This window comes from Myiozetetes cayanensis, unplaced genomic scaffold, assembly GCF_022539395.1.
Source record: "Myiozetetes cayanensis isolate MyiCay16 unplaced genomic scaffold, myiCay2020 scf21, whole genome shotgun sequence".
NCBI classification, from domain to species: domain Eukaryota; kingdom Metazoa; phylum Chordata; class Aves; order Passeriformes; family Tyrannidae; genus Myiozetetes; species Myiozetetes cayanensis.
The window spans coordinates 12,064,731-12,084,192 of record NW_026087423.1 but is presented as its reverse complement, the minus strand read 5'-3'; the positions used below and the strand labels follow the sequence as shown (position 1 = coordinate 12,084,192).

Here is a 19,462-nt window from a genome sequence, read left to right as displayed (position 1 = left end):
AAACCCTGTTGATTTCATTGAAATCCTCACAGAACAAATGACATTTGCATGGGCAGTCTTAGCAGGACACTTTGGTCCAAATATTCAGATCCAGAGGAACATTGTCATTAATAGACTAAAATTTTAAATTCTGCTTCCAGGGAAAAGTGGGGCTACAGATTGTCCCTAAAGATAGTTTCTGCTCCTTTACACAGTAGCACACTGTTTCTTCAGCATTTAGAGAGGTGTTGGTAATGTCAGATTTTGAGCCTGATGTTTTTTCTGGTTTTGAGTTAGGGAGTAAATCAGTGTCTGAGCATGAAACAGAACAGGCACAAAGCACCTGCAACTCCCAGGTCATCTGGTTCATTAATATAAAAACAGCACTTCTGCTGCAGAAATCCAAACTTATACATACATATACAGTGTTATAGATCAGCACAATACAATCAGGTTTGAAGAACTCTCTGGATATAAGGGACTAGTAGTGTTGTTGTGTTTTGTTATACCTTAGTCTTCTGGAACTACTGCATCCTCTAAAATCATATTTATTTAAAATAAGTCCAAAGTTTAGCATTTCCTCCACAGAACAGCAGCTGTAATTAAGTGTTTCAGTTTTAAGTTGCTCTCACTCCTCAAGACCCCCGAAGAGAGAGGAAGGCTGAGAGAAGAAAGAGCTCAAACAAAACTAAATTCCAAACCATACAGATTTAAGAAAAATGTTATGCAATTCAGATTTCACTTATGGCAGCGTGACCTATGGAGGAATTATGTGAGATTGCAGAGTGTTTGAGTCAGTGTAATAATGAGGAGAACTGAACTCATTGTTTCTCTGTGAACTCTTCTGTGGCTTTTCTCTGCTGCTCTTCCTGATAACTGGAGATTCATCAGGTCTTTGATTCCAGTGATAATGATTCTACTGGGTACTATAGATCTCAAGAAGGAGGATTTTAACACCCTGGAAGCTTATTCTAGTTTTCCTAATAAATACATTTGAGCAAAAGCCACATTATGAATAAGCTGCAGTGTAAATGAATTACCAAACTAGATTGATTTTTAAAAATAGAGAGACCATTTTGGTAATTTGCCTGTTTATAAACCTCTTGAAATGAAGCTGAAAAAGGGGTGAATGAATTTTGTTCTGTCTGTGGTTGAATGCCTGAAAATGAACAAAAGAGAAGTCTATTTGAGATCTTCAATATCCATGTTGTTCAACAGGAAAGAAGCCTGCTATTGAGGAGTCTTAATTATATTTAAGGGAAAACCCTAAAATGAAGAGAAATTAATTGTGATCTGAATTAGGTCTTGACCCAAAATCCATCGAGGTTATTTTTCAAACTCTTACTGAAGAGCATAAATCAGAACAAAAAATCACCAGACTCCCTTGTTACACTGCTTTGTAGCCAGAGTTGCTCCTCCAGAGGCCACTTGTAACCTAATGCAAGTCATCAGAGAATTAGAATAGTAATTATTGAACAACCACAGTACTTGGTTTGTATCTGTGAGAATGAGTAAGGCTTTGGGACTATTTTAAGGATCTCTTTCCCTTTCTGTTGCAGAATAAATTAAAGCAAAACATAACATTGTAGGGCTTTTCTCATTTTAAATATTTGTGGTTTGTTGGTTTGTTTTTTGTTTTTTTTTGTCCTGCAGTTGAGCTAAAATTTAATCTGGACCAGTATGTCAATAAAAGATACCCCGGTCTGGTGAAAATAGTGCGCAATAACAAGCGGGAAGGACTGATCCGAGCCAGGATCCAGGGCTGGAAAGCAGCAACCTCTCCTGTTGTCGGCTTCTTTGATGCCCACGTGGAGTTCAACATTGGCTGGTGAGTGCTGGCTGTGCCCAGGGGGAGGCTGGCTCGGTGACAGTGGGCCCTGGAGCTTTGGGCTGGAGGCAGATGGATGCTTTCAAGTGCTTTTTTTACCACCTTGTCATTTTCTGTCGTTTCGTCTTGGAAACTTGAATATCAGTCTGATTTCCCCATAAATATTCTTGCATTTACATTTGAGGGAAACATTAAATTATTTCCTGCGTTTTTAATGGAGCTTGAAATTAGTGCACCTTTCCTCACCCCCCTTTTGGTTTGCAAAAGGGAAGCACAGTTTTGGGTTTAATGGGCCAGATCTGCATTTGGAGTAAACCTTTGTAGCACCACTTGGTGGCCAATATTTTGCATTACTTGATGTTGGGACTGAAGGAACTGATATGTACAGTCAGCTGAAAAAGGGCTGCTGGGACCTTCAGCATGTAAAATGCGTGTTTTCCAAAGATAGGCTGTTATTTGATAATGATGATGCAGAGTTATGGTTGAAATGATTATGCTCTGCAATTCTGGGAGATATCCTCAAATTAAAACTAAAAATAGCTGCACTTATAACTAGGGAGAAACTTAATTGCAAAAGAGTGGAGTGTTTATTTTTATATGTTCATGAATATCTTTATAAAATGGAAGATGCAGTAAAATAAGTCTTGTAGTGCACCTGGTTTATGTTCATCCCATTTTTTTCCCTGGGACTATGTTAAGACTGTATTAGCAGTCATAGTAGTTTTCTGGAAGCTTAAGAGCTGGCTTAAGTTATTTATTTACTTTTAAAGCGAGTAGATCTTTCAAATCATTGCAAACATTCATCTAGGGTAATGTCAGCTATGGGACAGGATTGAGGACTGGGGGGAGCGTGCTCTGGGTGCTGTTCCCAGTGCTTGTCCTGCCCAAGTTGCAGTTTCCTCCTAGTTTTGGAGCTGTCCACATGCAGGTGCCTGTCAGCTCCATTTTAATCTAATCTACTTTTACTGGGAGGGACTAAAGTCCTTCCATCTGGTCTACTTTATTTTTCCCCACCAGGTCACAATTACCTGCACTCCCAGCCCTGTAAACTTGGGAGTGAGGCAGGAGTCTCTTGTTAAAGTAAAACTGCTGTTCTGTCCTCCTGCTTAGTTGCATCTTGCATGAATATTTCCCCCCATTTTCAGTGCGTGTTTGTGTATTCAGAGGCCACACGGATTGCTCCCACTCAAAGCTGTCTATGGATTATTTGTGAGGCAATTAAAAAGAAGCCAATTCCTTTTACCACAGAAAAGAGTATTAGCTTTCTGTTTGGTTTGTGTTCCATCTAAAAGTCAAGTACCTGCAGTGCAATTCTAGTCTTCCAATCTGTGGCTGCTTTACCTGCCTAATCAGTTGGCAGATTGATTTGGATAGAATCAAAGAAGGACTTCTTCACTTTCTCATGAAATATGCAGGACCAATAACAAAAAAAAACTTCTTTAAACAATAGTGGCCCATTTACAGGTGAATTTTTGCCTTACTTCTCACTGTAGCATTTTGTGGGCTCGCACAGCATTACTCTCCAGGGACACTTCTTCTAAACTAAAATACAGTCTGGTAGGATATAAAAAAAACGCTCTACAACCTGGCAGGTCAAATTAGCTATTGAATTATTTATTTTGCTGTGCTTAATTGCTGCTTTTTGGCTTCTCAGGTGTAGAAATATGTTATTGCAGAGCGGTGATTTTCGACTGACCTGTTCCCCTCAAAGCTTTTGATAGTGTGAGCCAATACTGCTGCTGTGAGAGGGAAAGTGGAGAGGACTGCCTGCAAGGGAGGCCATTGCAATTAATTCTCAAATGGAATTTTAAACTAAAATTACATGGTAATGTACGTGTACAGCTCATGTGTAAAATTCTACCCCTCCTGCAGCAGAACCAGGTCTGGTTTTAATGGTTACTCAGCAGGGGTCAGCAACCCAGCAGCAGCAGTGGGCACGAAAAGCTCCTGTCCTTTCCTCTCTGAGGGTATATTTAAGCTGGTAGAGCTCAGTTTCCCTTCAGTCCTCTGAAGATTTCAGCTTTCCTGCCCTGACTTTTGTATTGGGTCCACCCACTGAGTGCTAACCCTGAGTGCAGAGCATCCCATCCTGCATGCTGATTGTGTTGCAGAACATGTAGAGCACTGTACAGGCTCCTGTCTTTGAGAGATGGGATGGAATAACAGGAGGAGGAGAAGAGAACTTCCCTACATTGTGTCTGGGAGCAGGAAAGAGGGATAGCAGAGTCAGGGTGTTGATTCTCTGGGTGAGAAAAAGGACACATTGAGTGAAGGAGAGCAGAAATCAGTAAGTGAAAGGCAGAAACCACAATATATTAGCAGCCATAAAGAGGGTGCTAGGAGCCATAAAAGAAGACATAATGATAGAGTATTATAGTTACAGTCTGTCTTAGGAATTGCTTTTGCTCCTATCACTGAGGTAATATCAGAGCACTGAATGGAGTTATGCAGTACTGTAGTAATTAAAATTTTGCCAGACAAAGGGGGAGTATCAATAAGGAAGCAGTGAAGTAAGAGGGTTTAATCAAAAGATTTCAATATAACAGAGAGACAGAGACAGCCTGACAAGAGAAAGAGAACCTGAGATATAAGCTCAGTATCCATCAGCTTGTGTCACACAGACCCCATCATTATGGATTATGCCTGAAGTTGGCAGTGTTTTAAAAATAGAGAAAACTGGTGTTTTAATGAACTAAGAAGGACTAAAGATCAAGATCCCCAGGTCTGTGGGTGATACTTTGCAGGTGCCACTTTACACTGAAGGATGCAGTGCAATTTGCTGTAGTGGCTGTGAGCAGTGGACTCCTGAAACGGTGTGTAAAGCAAAAAGGAAGTTGATTCAAGCTCAGTTGGGTCTTTGGGGACCTGGTAAAGTCCAGCTGGTTCTTTCTTTCTTTCTAGTGAGAGAAGTGGTGAAGGCAAGAGCAAAATTACCTTTGCAGCCCTTCCCCTGTGCATCCCCTCCCCTCTGGAGGGTTCAGGCACATCCCCCCTACCAGGGTTGAGCTGGGATGTTTTATTTATGCAGAGGAAAGGACACGTGTTTATTAAGGGAGTTTTTTCTCATCCAAAGCCTTTGGATCAGTTTGGTAACTTAATGGAATACATGTTTCAGATAGCATTAAAAGTGAATTAGCATTATGTGAGTGGAGAGGGAAGTGTGAACAAAAGCCATGTGGCCCCTTCAGATCCATGGGACGGTGCCAGCCTGCACAGAGAGGACGTACCAGGAAAGCAGCTTCAACTCCTCATCTACCTCAAGGACCTAGAGTGTTCACTGGAGCATCCTCACTGCTTTTCAGTGGTGCAGAAAGGAGCCACTGAGATCTGGCAGCCAAAGAGCTGATCTGTAACTCTCCAGCAGGCGTTTCTGCCACGTTCTCTCCGGTCTGGCTGGGGGGTGCGGGTCTGAAACTTCCCCGGGCACACGGGAATGCTGATGGAGGTGTCAGGGAGAGCAGGTGGGGAATTCCTCTCTTTTCCTCTTAGAGACCGAGGAAGGGAGTATGAAAATTTATTTCTTTTTCAGTTCTCTGAACGCTTCTTTACAGGAAAGGCATTCTGCATGAAATATTCCTCAGATGGCCTCAGTGAAGAATTATGTGTGTCAGTAGATCTGCTTGTCTGCATCTGATAAATGTATATTGCCAGGGAAATGTGAGGTAGCGTATAAAATCATGCAAAATAAGCTTTCAGTTTACACAGGTTTGGTTTTTTTTCTTACATTTCTGTGGTAAGCTTACACTTCATGGTGTCTGGCAGTGGTAGAGCCAGAGTAAAATATGGTGTTAAACCCACCGAGCCATGAAATCTAGCAGGTGAGAGACCATGTTGTCTTTCTTTTATGTCTTGTAAGGACTCTTCCTTAAATGCTTGCAAAGAAAAAGAAATTCTGATTTGTGAGAGCTGAAAAAATAGAGGTTGGCTTTTTTTTTTTTTTTTTAATGTTCATTCTTCATTTTTTATTGGAGTAAAAATTAGCATTGTGGTGGGGGAGAGGAAAAAAATATACATGCTTATCTCAAAAGAACCCAAAAATCAGATCCACTTAGGAATAGGGCAGAATTTGAGAGACATTCCCCAGTGCAATTTCTGTCATTTAGGAAAGGATTTACTTTTTGAACCAGTTTAGAAAAAGTGGCGAGGAATTTATTGACAAATGCCTTGTACAATCATTCTAATTAAGAACTGGAGAGTGGGCTTTGCTTCTCAGATGCTGCATGTTAGCAAAGCATCCCTGAAGCTGTGAAGGCTGCTGAAGTAGCAGAGTTGGGCAGCCCTCTGGCCTTCAGCAATCGTGTGGTTTCCCTTGGATTGTGTGCATTTATTCCTACCTTGTGCCTTTTTAAAAGTCTGCCTGAAGTCAGCAGGTGTTTTTACATATTTTAAAAGGTGAATTATATAATCATGTGCACTGAGGAGCTCATAACTAACTTCTTTTTACCTGGTTTGGTGGTGTTTTGTTTTTTTTTTAATCTGGAAGAAGCTGTTCTTTTTAGCATTGTGGAAAATCAGACTTCCCCATGGCATGAATTCTCGGGCAATCTGACAAGGATGTGAGACAGCACACGGTTTTTGTTTGCTGTGCTTTCCCGTGGGGTTTGAGCTGCTCTGAATCAACCCAGTGTTAAATACAGAATGCATATAAGTTCAGAGATAGACTTACAATGGGATTAGAGAAGCCTGTGTTATCACAGTTTGGCCCCTTTGCTCTCAGTCTCCTTACAGGCTTATTCTGTTCTCTGTGTTAAATTCTGCTTTTCACCTCCGTTTCTACCTCCAGTGTTTATCCTGGGAGCACTCAGTCCTTGAGACCCACAGTTCTGGCATTGCTGGAACTCCCAATCAAGTCATCAGGGCTGTTCGACACCTTGGAAAACCCAGTGTTAATGCAGAAATCTTTCAAACCCAAGTGAAAACACCCTTTAGCCTAGTGGGGTCTGTGAGAGAACTGAATTTACTGTCCTTTCTCTTCTGGCTTTATCCATTCATCAGCAATCTATTCAGAGTGAGAGGAGGACACTGACAAATATATATTTTAAGAGAGAATGGAAGGGAGGATCTTCATATGTCATTCATATTCCAGTCCAAATTGTCTGCTTGGTTTTTATTAGGTGAAAAAAAACCCACTGGCTGCTGTGAAGCACTACCCTTAAAGCTGAATCTTTTGATTATATTTAGTTTCCTGAAATCCATCATGTCTGTGAATGTGCCTGGGAGAACTTTTGCTCTTGCTCCAGTAAATAACTTGTTAACAATCCATGCTGCTCTGTGCCCATAAAGCACATTGACTCAGATACAAGGTAGGAACCGAATATTTTTGCCTCTGTGAAAAATAGAGATGAATCTCAAAGTTCACATCTGGCTCATGTACCTGATCAGGCAGGGCTGAATCCTCCCTCGCTGCCAGCGCTGGCCACGTGGAAAGAAAACACCCAAACAACACTCTGCAGCTCATCAGCACACCGTGCAGAGCATGTTTGGGCTTCAGCAACCCCTTTCCCTCTGTCCTGTCGGTCCTGTGAGCTGCCAGGAGCATCTGGAAGCCCTCGTGTTTCATGGATCACCCAAGAGAAGCAATGGAAACACAGTCCATTGCTCAGTCCTTTTTCACTGGCCATCACCTGGGGATCTTGGCAGGCAGGAAGGCAGAGCTCAGACAGTGCTGGGGGTGAGAGGGCACTGCCAGGAGCCAGGATTGGAGTGTTCCTGTGGATCTCACTGAGCTGAGCTCGGGCTGAGCATTCGAACCCCCCACTGCTACCTCTGCTGTCCTTCATAGGCAGGACAGCTGGGAAATCTCTCAGGTGTGCAATGTTTAATTAAAAGGCTCTCCATTCTGGGTTATGCTAAATAACACAGAACAGCTCTGTCCTGGATTTTCTCTTTCCATCTGTGACTCAGAGCCTGCTTTCTTTCTTGTGGGCATGAACATATTTTGGAAGTTAGATAGCTGTGCAGTCTGTCCATATACTGAGCCTTGCCTGTTCCTAGTACCCACAGGGATATGATTTCCACACAGAGGTAGAAAATCACCTCCATGGGTGAGATGGGAGGTTTAGGAAAGGAAGTTCCCAGCAGTTGCTTTCATCCCAATTCACTCCATAACCTTGGCATGGCATAACTCGAGGGCAGAGGTTTTGGAGAAGTTGTGCCTTAGACATTTGCTTTTCTGGAGTGCAGGGGACAGAAGCAGAACTTTGGTCACATGGACAGCTTACAGACGCCTCAGATTTCATGGAAGTTCAAAATCTGGGATTTCACATCAATAGATTGATAAGAGATTAATGGAATTTCATCGTGTATTTTGACCCAACTGTTGCATTACGCTCCAGACATCCCTCCTTGTGCCATTCAGATGCAAAGCCCCATGTCAGGTGGTAATAAATGTGAGTCATACAACTGGAAAAACACAGAAATTGGTCAACTGTAGAGTGACAGGAGTAGTTTGGTGATGGCTGGTGTGAGAGCAGCCCCAGAGCTGAGAATGGATTCTTCTTTGTGCAATGAGGAAAATGAGGACTCAGGTTAGCATTTCCAGGACTCAAGTATTGATTAACACAATCACAGATATGATTAAGGGCTGAAAACCAGAGTGACTGTTAAATATTTTCTTCACATTCTTTCTCTAACCACTATTTGGGATACACTTCAGCAGTCCAATTTTAAGCTGTCTTGCAAAGTAGCAGGCTAAATTCTCTTTATATTCAAAATAATTCAACATTGTTAATCTCACCTAGTTTCAGTGTCTGCATTATTATGAGAAGCATCTGACTATGAATGTGCCAGCCTCCATCTCCCTCTGCTGAGAATGAAGATTTGAGGCTGCTACCTTGGGTGTGGGGAGTCCTTTGCAGGCATCTGACATTAAGGGAGGAGAATTCCTTATCTCCTTTTGGCTTTTGCTTTGCACACAATCTCAGTCTACCCTACAAAGCAAAATACTTGAAAAATAAGCACGCCAGGAGGAACTGTAGAAGGAATGTGGAACCCCCAGGATAGTTTTAAGTATGATGGTTAAACAGTCTTGTTCTGTGATGAGGGTCCTGCTCCAAGTGCTTTGCATGGAGGGTGATCTGCACCAAGGTTGTTTTTTTTCTTTAAAACCTTGAAGAGGAGGATTCTTCTTCCAGTCAGACAATTAGTGGCCTGTCATTAGTGACACCAATACCTGTTGCTTGGTATTTTGAAAGCCTGTGTTGCAGAGGCCAGAAGGGAGTTGGGGGCACTGGATTTGTGATGGGAATCTAAGGTGATAACCACAGATAACATGATGGAAAGAATTAAGCAGAATCAGCTTTCCTGCATTAGTCCCTGCTTTGTTGGATTTGCAAGAGTTTTTCTGCTGTCCACCCACTGGTTTTTAAAACATTTAATCTCATAAATATAATCTCATATTGACAACAGAAGTGGCTTATCCTGATTTGGAAGGTCACATTGGCTCTTTATGGGGTTCCCAAGTGTGGCCTAAAGACCACATGAATTGAGAGTCTGAATCATGACCTGCACTGTCCTGAGTCTCTCTCAGTTGTTTCTTGTTTCTCCCACAAGAAAAAAAACCAAACAAATCTCCTTTGAGTCTGGGGTACAACTTTTTAAATGTCATGCAAAAACAAAACCAAAACAAAACCAACCAAACAAACAAAAGTATTGCCAAAAACAGAGCTGAAATCACTGTCCTCCTTTAGGCTGCTGAGCTTTCATGCTTCTGTGGAGGTTTTTAGTACCTTGCAGGACCTTGGGCTTTGACAATATAAGTACTGCCCCTAAAATTGTAGGTGACAAGCAGTTGTAAGGGTGACCTCAGGCCATTCCAGTCATGAGGGATCCATTGATTTATTCCCAGAATAAATCAAGGAGGGTAACAAAACAATATGTGTTGAATAGGGCATGGGCATCTCTTTCATAACCTTCCTGGCCAGAGGAAATTTCTGCAGCTTGCAACATTGTTCTTTTTGTCCCACCATGCTTGTGATCATCCTTTTTATTAAAACATCCATTCCCTGTGTGGTTGGCATCCAGCTGATAAACTCAAATGTCAGTTTTCTGGAGGAATCCAAATGAAACTAGTTTGACCCTCTTGCACTTCTCTCCAAATGCAATGCTGTGACACCTTCTTTTTGTCAGTTATGCCCTTATTTTACATTGTTTTGTGATGGTTTATTTGCAGTAAGCAGCTCATCATCAAATATTCGAGGGTTTCACTGAATCTGGGTCTGTTTTTACTAGTGTAGGAGCAGTAAAAAGAAGAGAAGGCAAGCAGTACACAACCTCATGTAAGCAACAGGGAGACTGTGTACAAAATGACAAATATTTAGCTGTATTCAATTACAGAGACATTTCTGTCTTCTTACAGAAGAGATCACAAAATTTATGACAGTTCAGACAGAGGCAGTGAAGACTGAAAATGCAGTTTGAATTAAATTCATAGCTTTTCCCTTTCTGTTGGCCTACACGAGAAAATTCATGGTAACAAACTAAATATAACAAACAAAATATAAAGTAACAAACTCGAAACCATGAAGGAACAATTGCCTTTTAACCAACAGCAAAAGAAAAATGAGAAAAGATCAGTGTTCAAATCCCACTGCCTTTGTGAATGGCAGCAAACCCTTAAAGATACATGTGAGAGCTCTGCAAAAGCTTCAAAGCTTATTTCAAGGGGAAACACAGTTACAAAGGAGTGAACCAGTGGCTGTTTCTAATACTACTTTGAGGAGTGATTTCCACCCTTATGTAAGTCTGCTACCTCTTTGGATCACTTTCTCTGTAAATTCGTAGCGACTTCAGACTACCTTGGTCAGAAATGAGTGTTTGCACTGAAGCTTTTTACTTTCCTTTTGGGATGTAGCTTCTGTTGAAAGCACATTGATGTTTTAAAGCCTTTTGAAACGATGGAACATTTCCTGCAGTTCGCTGCTTTTGCACCATCTGGTAACTGAAATCTTCTCATCACCAAAGAGGTTTTAGAAGGAATAATGCAGCCACACTTGTCATTCAAACTAGATCCGGTGGGGTCAGTCCTTAGGAAACAAGATTAAAACCTTTGAGTCACCTTCAGATTCGTGCAGCCCTTGGTGTGTGTTTAGTTCTCCAGGCCATGTCAGCCAGAGCTGGTGTTTAATCGCTACCAGGAGTCCCGGTGGTGTGGCCAGTGAGACCATTCAACTGCTCGTGGTGATGGTGTCTCTCAGCACTTGCCCATTGTGAAATGAATTAATGGCTCTCCAGGCCTCAGAACAGGTGTGTGGTCAGGTTTTGTGTTGTTTAACTCTGGTGCAGGTTCCTGTGCAGTTGCTGTGTGAAGTGTCCCCCGCCCGTCAGCGATGTGGATTCGGTCCCTCCCGGGCAGCTCTGGGCTGCCACCTCGCTGGGTTAATGCTTGCAGCGTTAGAGAACCTCGTTTTATCAGCCTGCCAGGCAGGACCTGGGATTACTGGGTGGCTGTAAAACATGTCGCTGTTTTTATTGCTCCCAGGGTGGAACCCGCGCTTACCCGGATCAAAGAGGACCGAAAGCGGATCATCCTGCCGGCCATCGACAACATCAAGTACAACACCTTTGAAGTGCAGCAATACGCCAACGCAGCCCACGGCTACAACTGGGGGCTCTGGTGCATGTACATAATCCCACCCCAGGACTGGCTCGATAAGGGGGATGAGTCAGCTCCCATCAGGTAAATCTCCCGTGTGCTGTCACTTCGGGACTAGCGGCGCTCCCATCTCAGCTGTCTGCCAAGGGGAACTGCAGTGGAAAGCAAGGCTAAAGGCTTTGGGCAGGGACAGAGAAAGGGGACTGGGGAAAACAGATGGCTCTGCAAAGCTGGGGGTGCGTGTTGTGCCTCTCAGAGCTGCACCACAGTGCACACAGAGGGGCATGTGCTCTAGCTGTGAGTGTGTGCTTCAAGTTCACATTGTGGCCCTTTGGTAGGACAGCGGGATCTTTTTCATCTAAGCTTTCATTTTCCAGTGGACTCTGGCACGAGTGTTAAGCCAGTGAAATGTTGTGTGTATGAGAAACAAAGGTGTTGTGTGTATGATTACAAAGAGGCTGGTTTCACTTCTGGTCTATGGGCAGCAGTCTTGGCCATCAGCCCAAACCAGAGCTTCCCATGAGCACCAGCAGGAGCTGTGCTGGCCTTGCTCTGTTCAAGAGTTGCTCTTTTCTTTATTTTTTTGAGAACTTTCCATGCATGTTCTGAGTTTTTCTACTGGTTGGATTTTAAAATGAACCCAGACCACGTAGTCAGAGTGTAATTTTATTTTTCTCTGTAAGAGAGCAGCATTTTACATTACAGAAATGGAATTTTCTAAGGAAATGCTGTTACAGGAATTGTGAAGGTGTTTTTGAGAATTGTTACAGTGGGAAAACAGGAAGCTGTGTGAAAAGGGCTTTCTTTCCCCTTCATTTGAAAATTCACATCTCCAGCCTTTCATCTCCTCCTCTTGTCTTAACAGCTCCTCTGAGATGCTACTGTACTTGGTTAAGGGTACTGTTGTTAGGAACTGTTGAAATAAATGCTAAAAAATATGAAGCCCTGGTATGCACTTTAGATTGCTCTGCCCTATTTTTAAGGTTTCTTGGGAAGGACACAATTTACCACCTCAGATCCTTCTTCATTTTCATGTATATCACCTCCAAATTAAAGTGCTGTGTGGTCCCAGAGTGGGCTCTGGCAGAGAAGCTGATCTGCTTCCCTTCCAGTGTAAAGCTCGAGTTGTCAGGTCCTGTCAAGTTCACCCAAGCACTTCAAACAACACGCCCACCTTCTGAAAAGATCCAGGTGATCCTTTGGAGTTGAAAAGACACAGACAAACCGATCCCATCAGCTGGATGGGACCACCTCACAGGATCTGTCCCTCATGCAGAATAATATTTCAATCTGTATTTGAGCAAGTTGTACTTAGGTTCATTCTCATGCTCTGTGACTGCAAAACAGAGCTATGCAGTAACATTAACCTTATTTACTAGAGGACAGCACAGTCCATCATCACTGACCCTTTGCTCGGCTTGAAACCTCAATAAGCAGGAAAGTAATTACTTAGGAAATCAGTTTTCCTGGATAACATGCCCTGCTCGCCTCACATTGCTTTAAAGGTGCAGGTGTTTTATACCTGTTCCACTCAGCCCTGAGAAACAGGTTATTGATGAATGAAAATTAATCAGCCAGAGATTTCATTCCTGAAACCAGGGTTTCAGTCTTCCACACCTGAAAGGTTTTGCACACTTCATGACTTCCAGTTTACACAGGAAATCTGTGTTAATCTGTACAGCATTAATTTTCAGATGGATTGCTCCAGTATTTGAGTATCTTCTGCTCTGGAGACAATGATCAAGTACCAGAAAAGAATGAACCAAGAGGTTAAATCTCAGCAAGATCTTAGACATTATTTCAGTGGTGGTAGGTCATGCACTCCCTGAGGCATGGAAGCTGCCCCTGCAAAGCACTTCTGGAAATCCAACTGCAGATCTTTTTAACAGAGGATGAGGAATCTCATCCCTGTATTGCTGAAGCATTTGGCTGTTGGGTTATTCCTGCCTGTGGAAATACAGTGCGATTTTGTGGCTTTTTAAGTGATAAGCCAGTGTAATTGTGTTAATGGGAAGAGTGAATGTGTGAGTGTTATTGAGGAAAAGAATCAGGAAACCTGTGCTTAGGATTGAAATTTGAAAGCACCCATGATAGGAAGGCAGTAGCTTAGGGTATTTAAAGTATATTTTCAAAGGAAGGCAAAGTTAGTTTTTAAAATCTCTGTTGGTTTGGTACAGATTTTGCTTTTGTAACCAGCTTTCCCAACCACGTATTGAAGAATATATTTCTATTTTAGTCCACTTTGCAAGAAGTGCAAGCAGGTCCACACTGATGGTGTTTGGACCCATGTGTCTGGTACTTCATAAGATTGCAGGACTGTTCATCAGCATGAAAACTGCAAGTTCATTTAGTCCTCACTGTTCCTCTTAAGGCTTCCTTTGACACTGTCTTCAGCAGCCATTGGGTTTGGTTGGTGCCTCTTTGTGTGTTTTGTGAAAGAAAAGGCTTGTAATGAATAACCCCAGGACTGGGTTTGTGGTTGGTGTAGCTGAGTATTTCCTGCCAGATCTCCAAAGGGATTAAAGATTTTCAGTGTTATGAAATGTGTGTACTCTGGTATCAGTGAGGATGAGAGCCCTGGCATTTCTCATGTTTGCACTGTATGAATAAATACCATCAATCTGCAGAATTGGGTGAGACATTTAGAAAGCAGGGTCCGATTCCTGTTTTCTTCTGGGACTACACAACAGATGTGCTTACTTCTTTCCTAAGATTTTTTTTTTCTGTTTGAAACCTGATCCTCTGATTTCTTGAATGCTGACAGTGGTGTGATCCTACACAGAGCCTCGCTGGGAAGGAGCAGGGACTGTCCCTCATGCCAGCAGGGCACTGTATCAGCAGTCATGTCAAGTTGTGCACCATGAAATGTCACAGCAGCTCTTGTGGTCTAAATGACAATGGGAACGTGGCCTTGAAGTGCTAACAAAGGTAAAGAAACAGCAAGAACAAAGTGTCAGATTTTGTAAAGATTTCAGATACACTTTAAAGTCGGTTCTTTCTCTTCCCCCACGTTAACGCTCTGAACTTCAGAACAATTGATGTTCCCTGAATCGGCTTCTGCAGGCAATCCATTTTACATGTCTGACATTTGAGATGTGAGACGTCCCCAACATGAAGATTGTTATTCTGACACGCTGTGTCCATCCCATCACTTCCCATTCGTGTTCCTGAGAGCGCCGCTGCCCCAAAAAACGTCCTGATCATCTGGCAGCAAACTGTGTGGCAAAGGATCCTATTTCTGAGGGCTTCGAGTGAATTTGACTATGCATTGAAACCCAGCTGGGGTTTTTCATGCATGCTGTATTTTTTTTTCCCTGGGTTTTGGAACAGCAAGGAAGGGCTGTGGTATTCTGAGCTCTGGCTCTGCCTCGTCTTCCCTCACCTGCCGCGATTATGATGGACTGCTCCGCGCTTGGTTTCTTGATCAGCAGCCGCTGACATTGGAGTCATTAGGCAGCCTCTCTCAGCCAAGCCCTGCACAGCTCTCCATTTTATCTTCCTCCAGCAGCAGTGGTGCATTTCATTGTTGCATATGTCCTCACTTACAGCTTTAATCTGCCACAGCTTGGTACCGGTGGGAACGTGTTTTTACACGCGCCGCGTCAGCCTCTCGAGGGAGCGCCGTGTGTCCTGCTCAGGTGTACAAATTAGAGTCCGATGTGCCCCCAGTGGAGTGTTTTGTGCTGCTTCCTTTATCTGGGGGGTGTCTGCCCATCTCAGGTGCAGCCTGTAACAGAGCAGTTTCTCTTTTATTTGCCCAGGTTCCGATGGGTGTCCAGCCTGTTCCAAAAAATACACTTCCCTGGGTCATCAGAGAGTTGTTTTACATCCATGTTTGCCCTGCCTTTCTAGCTGAACATTAGCTTTCATTTTTTTCCCCTCTAGCTCCTGAGGAGCAAATCTGTCCTTGGGTTCTGTTCTCAGGGCCTGGTGAAACTCCTTCTTGCAAAAGACAAGAGTGGTAAGAAAAAAAAGTATTTATGCAGGTACCCTGCAGATTTCCCCACTTATGTGTCAGGCCAGGAGTGAGGTGCTGCTTAAGAACCTGAATCAATGAAACATTCTGCCAGGGGAGGTGGAAAACTCGGAGGTATGGCAGGTGATGTGTCATTTGAATCTTGTTCCCTCCCTCCTCATTCCTGTATATATACATTTACGTTTATATATTTATCTATAGTGGCATTTATGTTTACATTTATGTATTTATGTCTGAGCTGTTTGTCAGTTGTCCTGGAAATTGGACTTGGATGCTCTGGAAACTGTTTCTTATATGACATGATTGCATGATGTAGATGTAGATATAGATATGTAGATATATATATCTATACTGACCTTAAGGCAGGGGAGAAGGATGCATAAGGGAGAGGAAGGTTTCCCATATCACGTGCAATATGTCAGTCTGGTGCTTATCCCTTTCTCCTTGGCTTGTTGCTGATGGAGCCCCCAGGCAGGATCCTCCAGTTGTCTGTGAAGGGAAAGAGGGAGATGCATCTGGCTGCAGAGATGGGTTTGGCACCTGCTGGAGTTTTGCTGACAGAGCTGTGCTCCTGGGGATCTCACTAAAACAAAATAGTTGTGACTCAGACCTACAGCAAGTGCTGTCCCTGGCCAGCGTGCCCTGTGTTTGTGGTGCCTCAGCCCAAAGCAGGCACTGCCCTCTCCACACTGTGCCTCTCTGCCCTCCAGCTGCCTGCACTGCATCTGCTGCAACAGGCAGGGAGGGAGGGAGAGTTCACACAGCCTTTCCCCAGGGCATTTCCCAGAGTAATGTCTCTCTTGTATTTCCCTTGCTACAACCATGCTATCAGGTAATTTCCACAAATTGACTGTGCTGTGTCTTTCTCCAGTGCAGAATCACTATGATTCTATGCTGCTTTTTAAGCTTTTAGCTGCAAAACCCATCTTGCTGTGTTTCCCACATTATCCTTCGAGTGCTGCTGTTGATTATAATTAATGCTTAAAACATCCTCAGTTGTGTCAAAGAATACTCCACAGCTCAGTTAAGTTTCACAACACCTTTGAGGTGTTGGTAAAAAATAGTGCACCTCTAATTGCTATTTTGTGATACCTTCCTTCTAAAAATGTCGCTGTTTTGCTAGAAAGTGCATGGTTAAGGAAAAAGGTTGCTTTATGTAAAGGAGGTGTTGTTAAGTTTAATATATTGTGCTCTGAAGCTGTGAAGTGCTAAGGGCGTGCACTTCTCACGTGCTGCCCCTTGGCTGGTGAGCAGTGGTTGAGGCATGCTAAGGTAGCTGTTTTTCTGCTCATCTATCCATTTCTAGCTTTCAAGGAAAGTCTGCTGCACTGCACTGGAAGTGGGAGATATATTCTGGAGTGTTTCAGACACCAGGAAAACCCAGTGCTGACAGCCAAGTGAGCTGGGTGGGGTTCCTTCTGTCCTTGTGCTGCTGTTGTTGCTGAGTCCTGAAAACGATTTTTTTTCCTCAACAAACCATGAAGGCTTGTGGAGTTTATTTTTGAATATATCTAATGAGAAGAAATAAAGCCTAGAAGGGAGAGAGGGAGCTGCAGAGGCAGCCCTCAGTGGCATTGGGCTGTGAGTGATGATTATGTAGCTGCATCCAAAATGCGTTTCCCACCCCCATTCAATTAACAACTCGGTGTTTTAATGGACAGAGCCGACAGCTGCAAAAATCCATCCCCCAGAGAGAGGGATTCCAGCACCTGAGAGCAGTCTGCAAAGCCTGGCAGTACCATCCCTCATTAGGAAGGGAGGAGATCCATCCTCATGGGAGCATCCTGCCGCTGTAAGGAGCTGCCTCCAGAGGACTTCTGAGAGGGAGACAGGGCTGGGAAAAGAGTGAATCTAAACCCAGACCAGCATCTCAGTTTTGCAAAGCAGTGATGCCTTAATCCAGTGAAGCCCGTGTTTAGCTTTCAATACATAAAAAGGAAAATGAAAAAAAAGTGGTGTGGGTTTCTTCCCCCGTCGTCTTCCTTTTTTTATCATGATCTTAAGAAATATACCTGAAATACTCCCTCAAAGGCATTGCAAAGGCACTGAATTTCCTTATCTTGGTCTCCTTTTATTTCTGTTTCTAGACTAAATGTATTCCTTGTTAGCCTAAAATATGGTTTTCATTAGGAAAGGGATAGGACCTTGAGGTATATATGGGATATGTCTGGTCCTGAGCACAGGAGAGCTCTCACCCTCTTTAGGCACATCTGTTTCCAGGATTGGCTCTAGGAAGTATAAGGAGGAAGATGCATTTTATCAAATAACTTGAATTTATAAATGCCATCCATCTTGCAAAGATCCTGGGATGTGCATCAGCAGAGGATGGAGGTGCCCAGCCAGCAGTGCCCAGGACCATGAGTGGTTTCCACAGAGCCTTGAGACCCCTTCTAACTGATTCAACAGAAAGCCTTCACAGATAACAGCAGCAAACAGAGAAGTACTGGAATTCCTTGCACACACAGAAAGGGGACTCTGGGTGTGGCAGGGGTCCAAGCACTGAGGGTGCTGTGGTGACCCTGCTGCCGTTTCTTTGTAGGGTTTGTGGCATCTGGCCTCAGTTTCCTCCATCCCTTTTGATGGAATGAGTGCAGGGGTCTCCTGAGAAGCCCCACATCAGTGCAGAGACATCTGTGAAAGCCAGATGTTTGCTGTTGTAACCACCATTAAATCTTGTCCTCAGCTCATCATCCAGGGAATGCATCTCACTCTGTAAGGGTGAGAGTTAATCAAGCTATTTCAACTTCTTTGTCAGAAACAGTGCTGATCAAGTGTGTTTCTATCAACAGCTGCCTTTTTCAATTATGCAGAGGAAACATGAGAGGGACAGTGTGCACTGCAGTACAGGCTTGGAATGATCTGGGAGGTGGCAGGGGCTTTCAAACTGAGAAAAAGTGCAAAGGAGAGATGCTGAAGTGGTACCAGGAGTGCCAGTGCCATTACAGGCAGCAGAACCTCAGCAAATGAACCTTGTCACGAGTACCAGATAGTTCCTGCCACAGGGTGGGCTCTGTTCTGCAGTGTCAGGATATGCATCAGGCCCAGCAGCAAAGAACTGTTTTGTCAAACCATGTCTTGGCCGTTTGTTTGCAGCCTTTTTAACCTCCTGCTGTAGAAATGGTGAACTGCTGATGAGAAAGAGGACCTGATGTGATGACAACATTCCTGCAGCCACCTGCTGCCACCGGTGGGACCCACCAACACGCGGGGGAAAAAAATATGTTCATTTTCCTTTAAAATGTAAACCTTAAGACCAAGAACTACTTTATCTGTGTAAATTGCTTACGAGGTGGGTTCTGTAACAGCTAAGAAATGACTCAACTTTTTGCTTTATTCTCTCTGTGCAGGACACCAGCCATGATTGGATGCTCCTTCGTGGTGGACCGAGAGTATTTTGGTGAGATTGGTTTGCTTGACCCTGGTATGGAGGTCTATGGAGGGGAAAACATCGAGTTAGGCATGAGGGTGAGTAACAAAGACGAGACTTTTGCCGTGTCCATCTGCAAGGAATGACGGGGAGCTTGTGGCCCAGCAGAACTGCTGCCTGACTGATAGGCTATTATGCTGGAGTAATTGATATTGCAACACTGTCTGGAACTGACAGTGCCAGTAAATGAATGTTCCTGGCCTTGCTGGCCCTGAGAGATCTGATAACAGTCAGAAATGTGGTTTATTGGTTCATTCTGTCAGTGTCTGAACCCAAAGAGAAAGATTTTCCCCTCTCCCAGTAGCTTTGCTTGTGCAAACAGCTCCACTAGAACTTCTGTGCTTGTTGCCTTTATCTGATGTTGTACATTTGTGGCCTAGCAGATGCAATACCTGCAGAAAACTGAGGCCAGGCTGGTAGAAGTCAGTTGTGAGGTTCTATGTATGACATGTGATGAATGCTGGGATATTTTACAGCTTTATGGAGTAAGAACTATGGGGTGCAGGTATTCGACCCTGTCAGATAGGTCCATGGGAAGTGTGGACAGATGGCTTGGAAACAGCATCAACCCACCCTGTGCTCCTGACCTATAGGAGGTTTGCTACCTGTGATCCTTTGCCCTTGTTTTCAAGGTGGTGCTTGCCATCCAGTCCTTCTGAA

The 19,462-nt window shown here is 43.6% G+C and overlaps 1 protein-coding gene across 1 annotated transcript in view; it reads left to right on the top strand.

The window, feature by feature from the left end:
• The window catches only part of GALNT9 (polypeptide N-acetylgalactosaminyltransferase 9), a 122,923-nt gene that overhangs the window by 41,110 nt on the left and 62,351 nt on the right, over positions 1–19,462 (top strand). Inside the window, 3 exon segments of the mRNA XM_050318518.1 lie at positions 1,633–1,807; positions 11,286–11,483; positions 18,723–18,840. Of these exon segments, the coding sequence (XP_050174475.1) occupies positions 1,633–1,807; positions 11,286–11,483; positions 18,723–18,840 (491 nt within the window).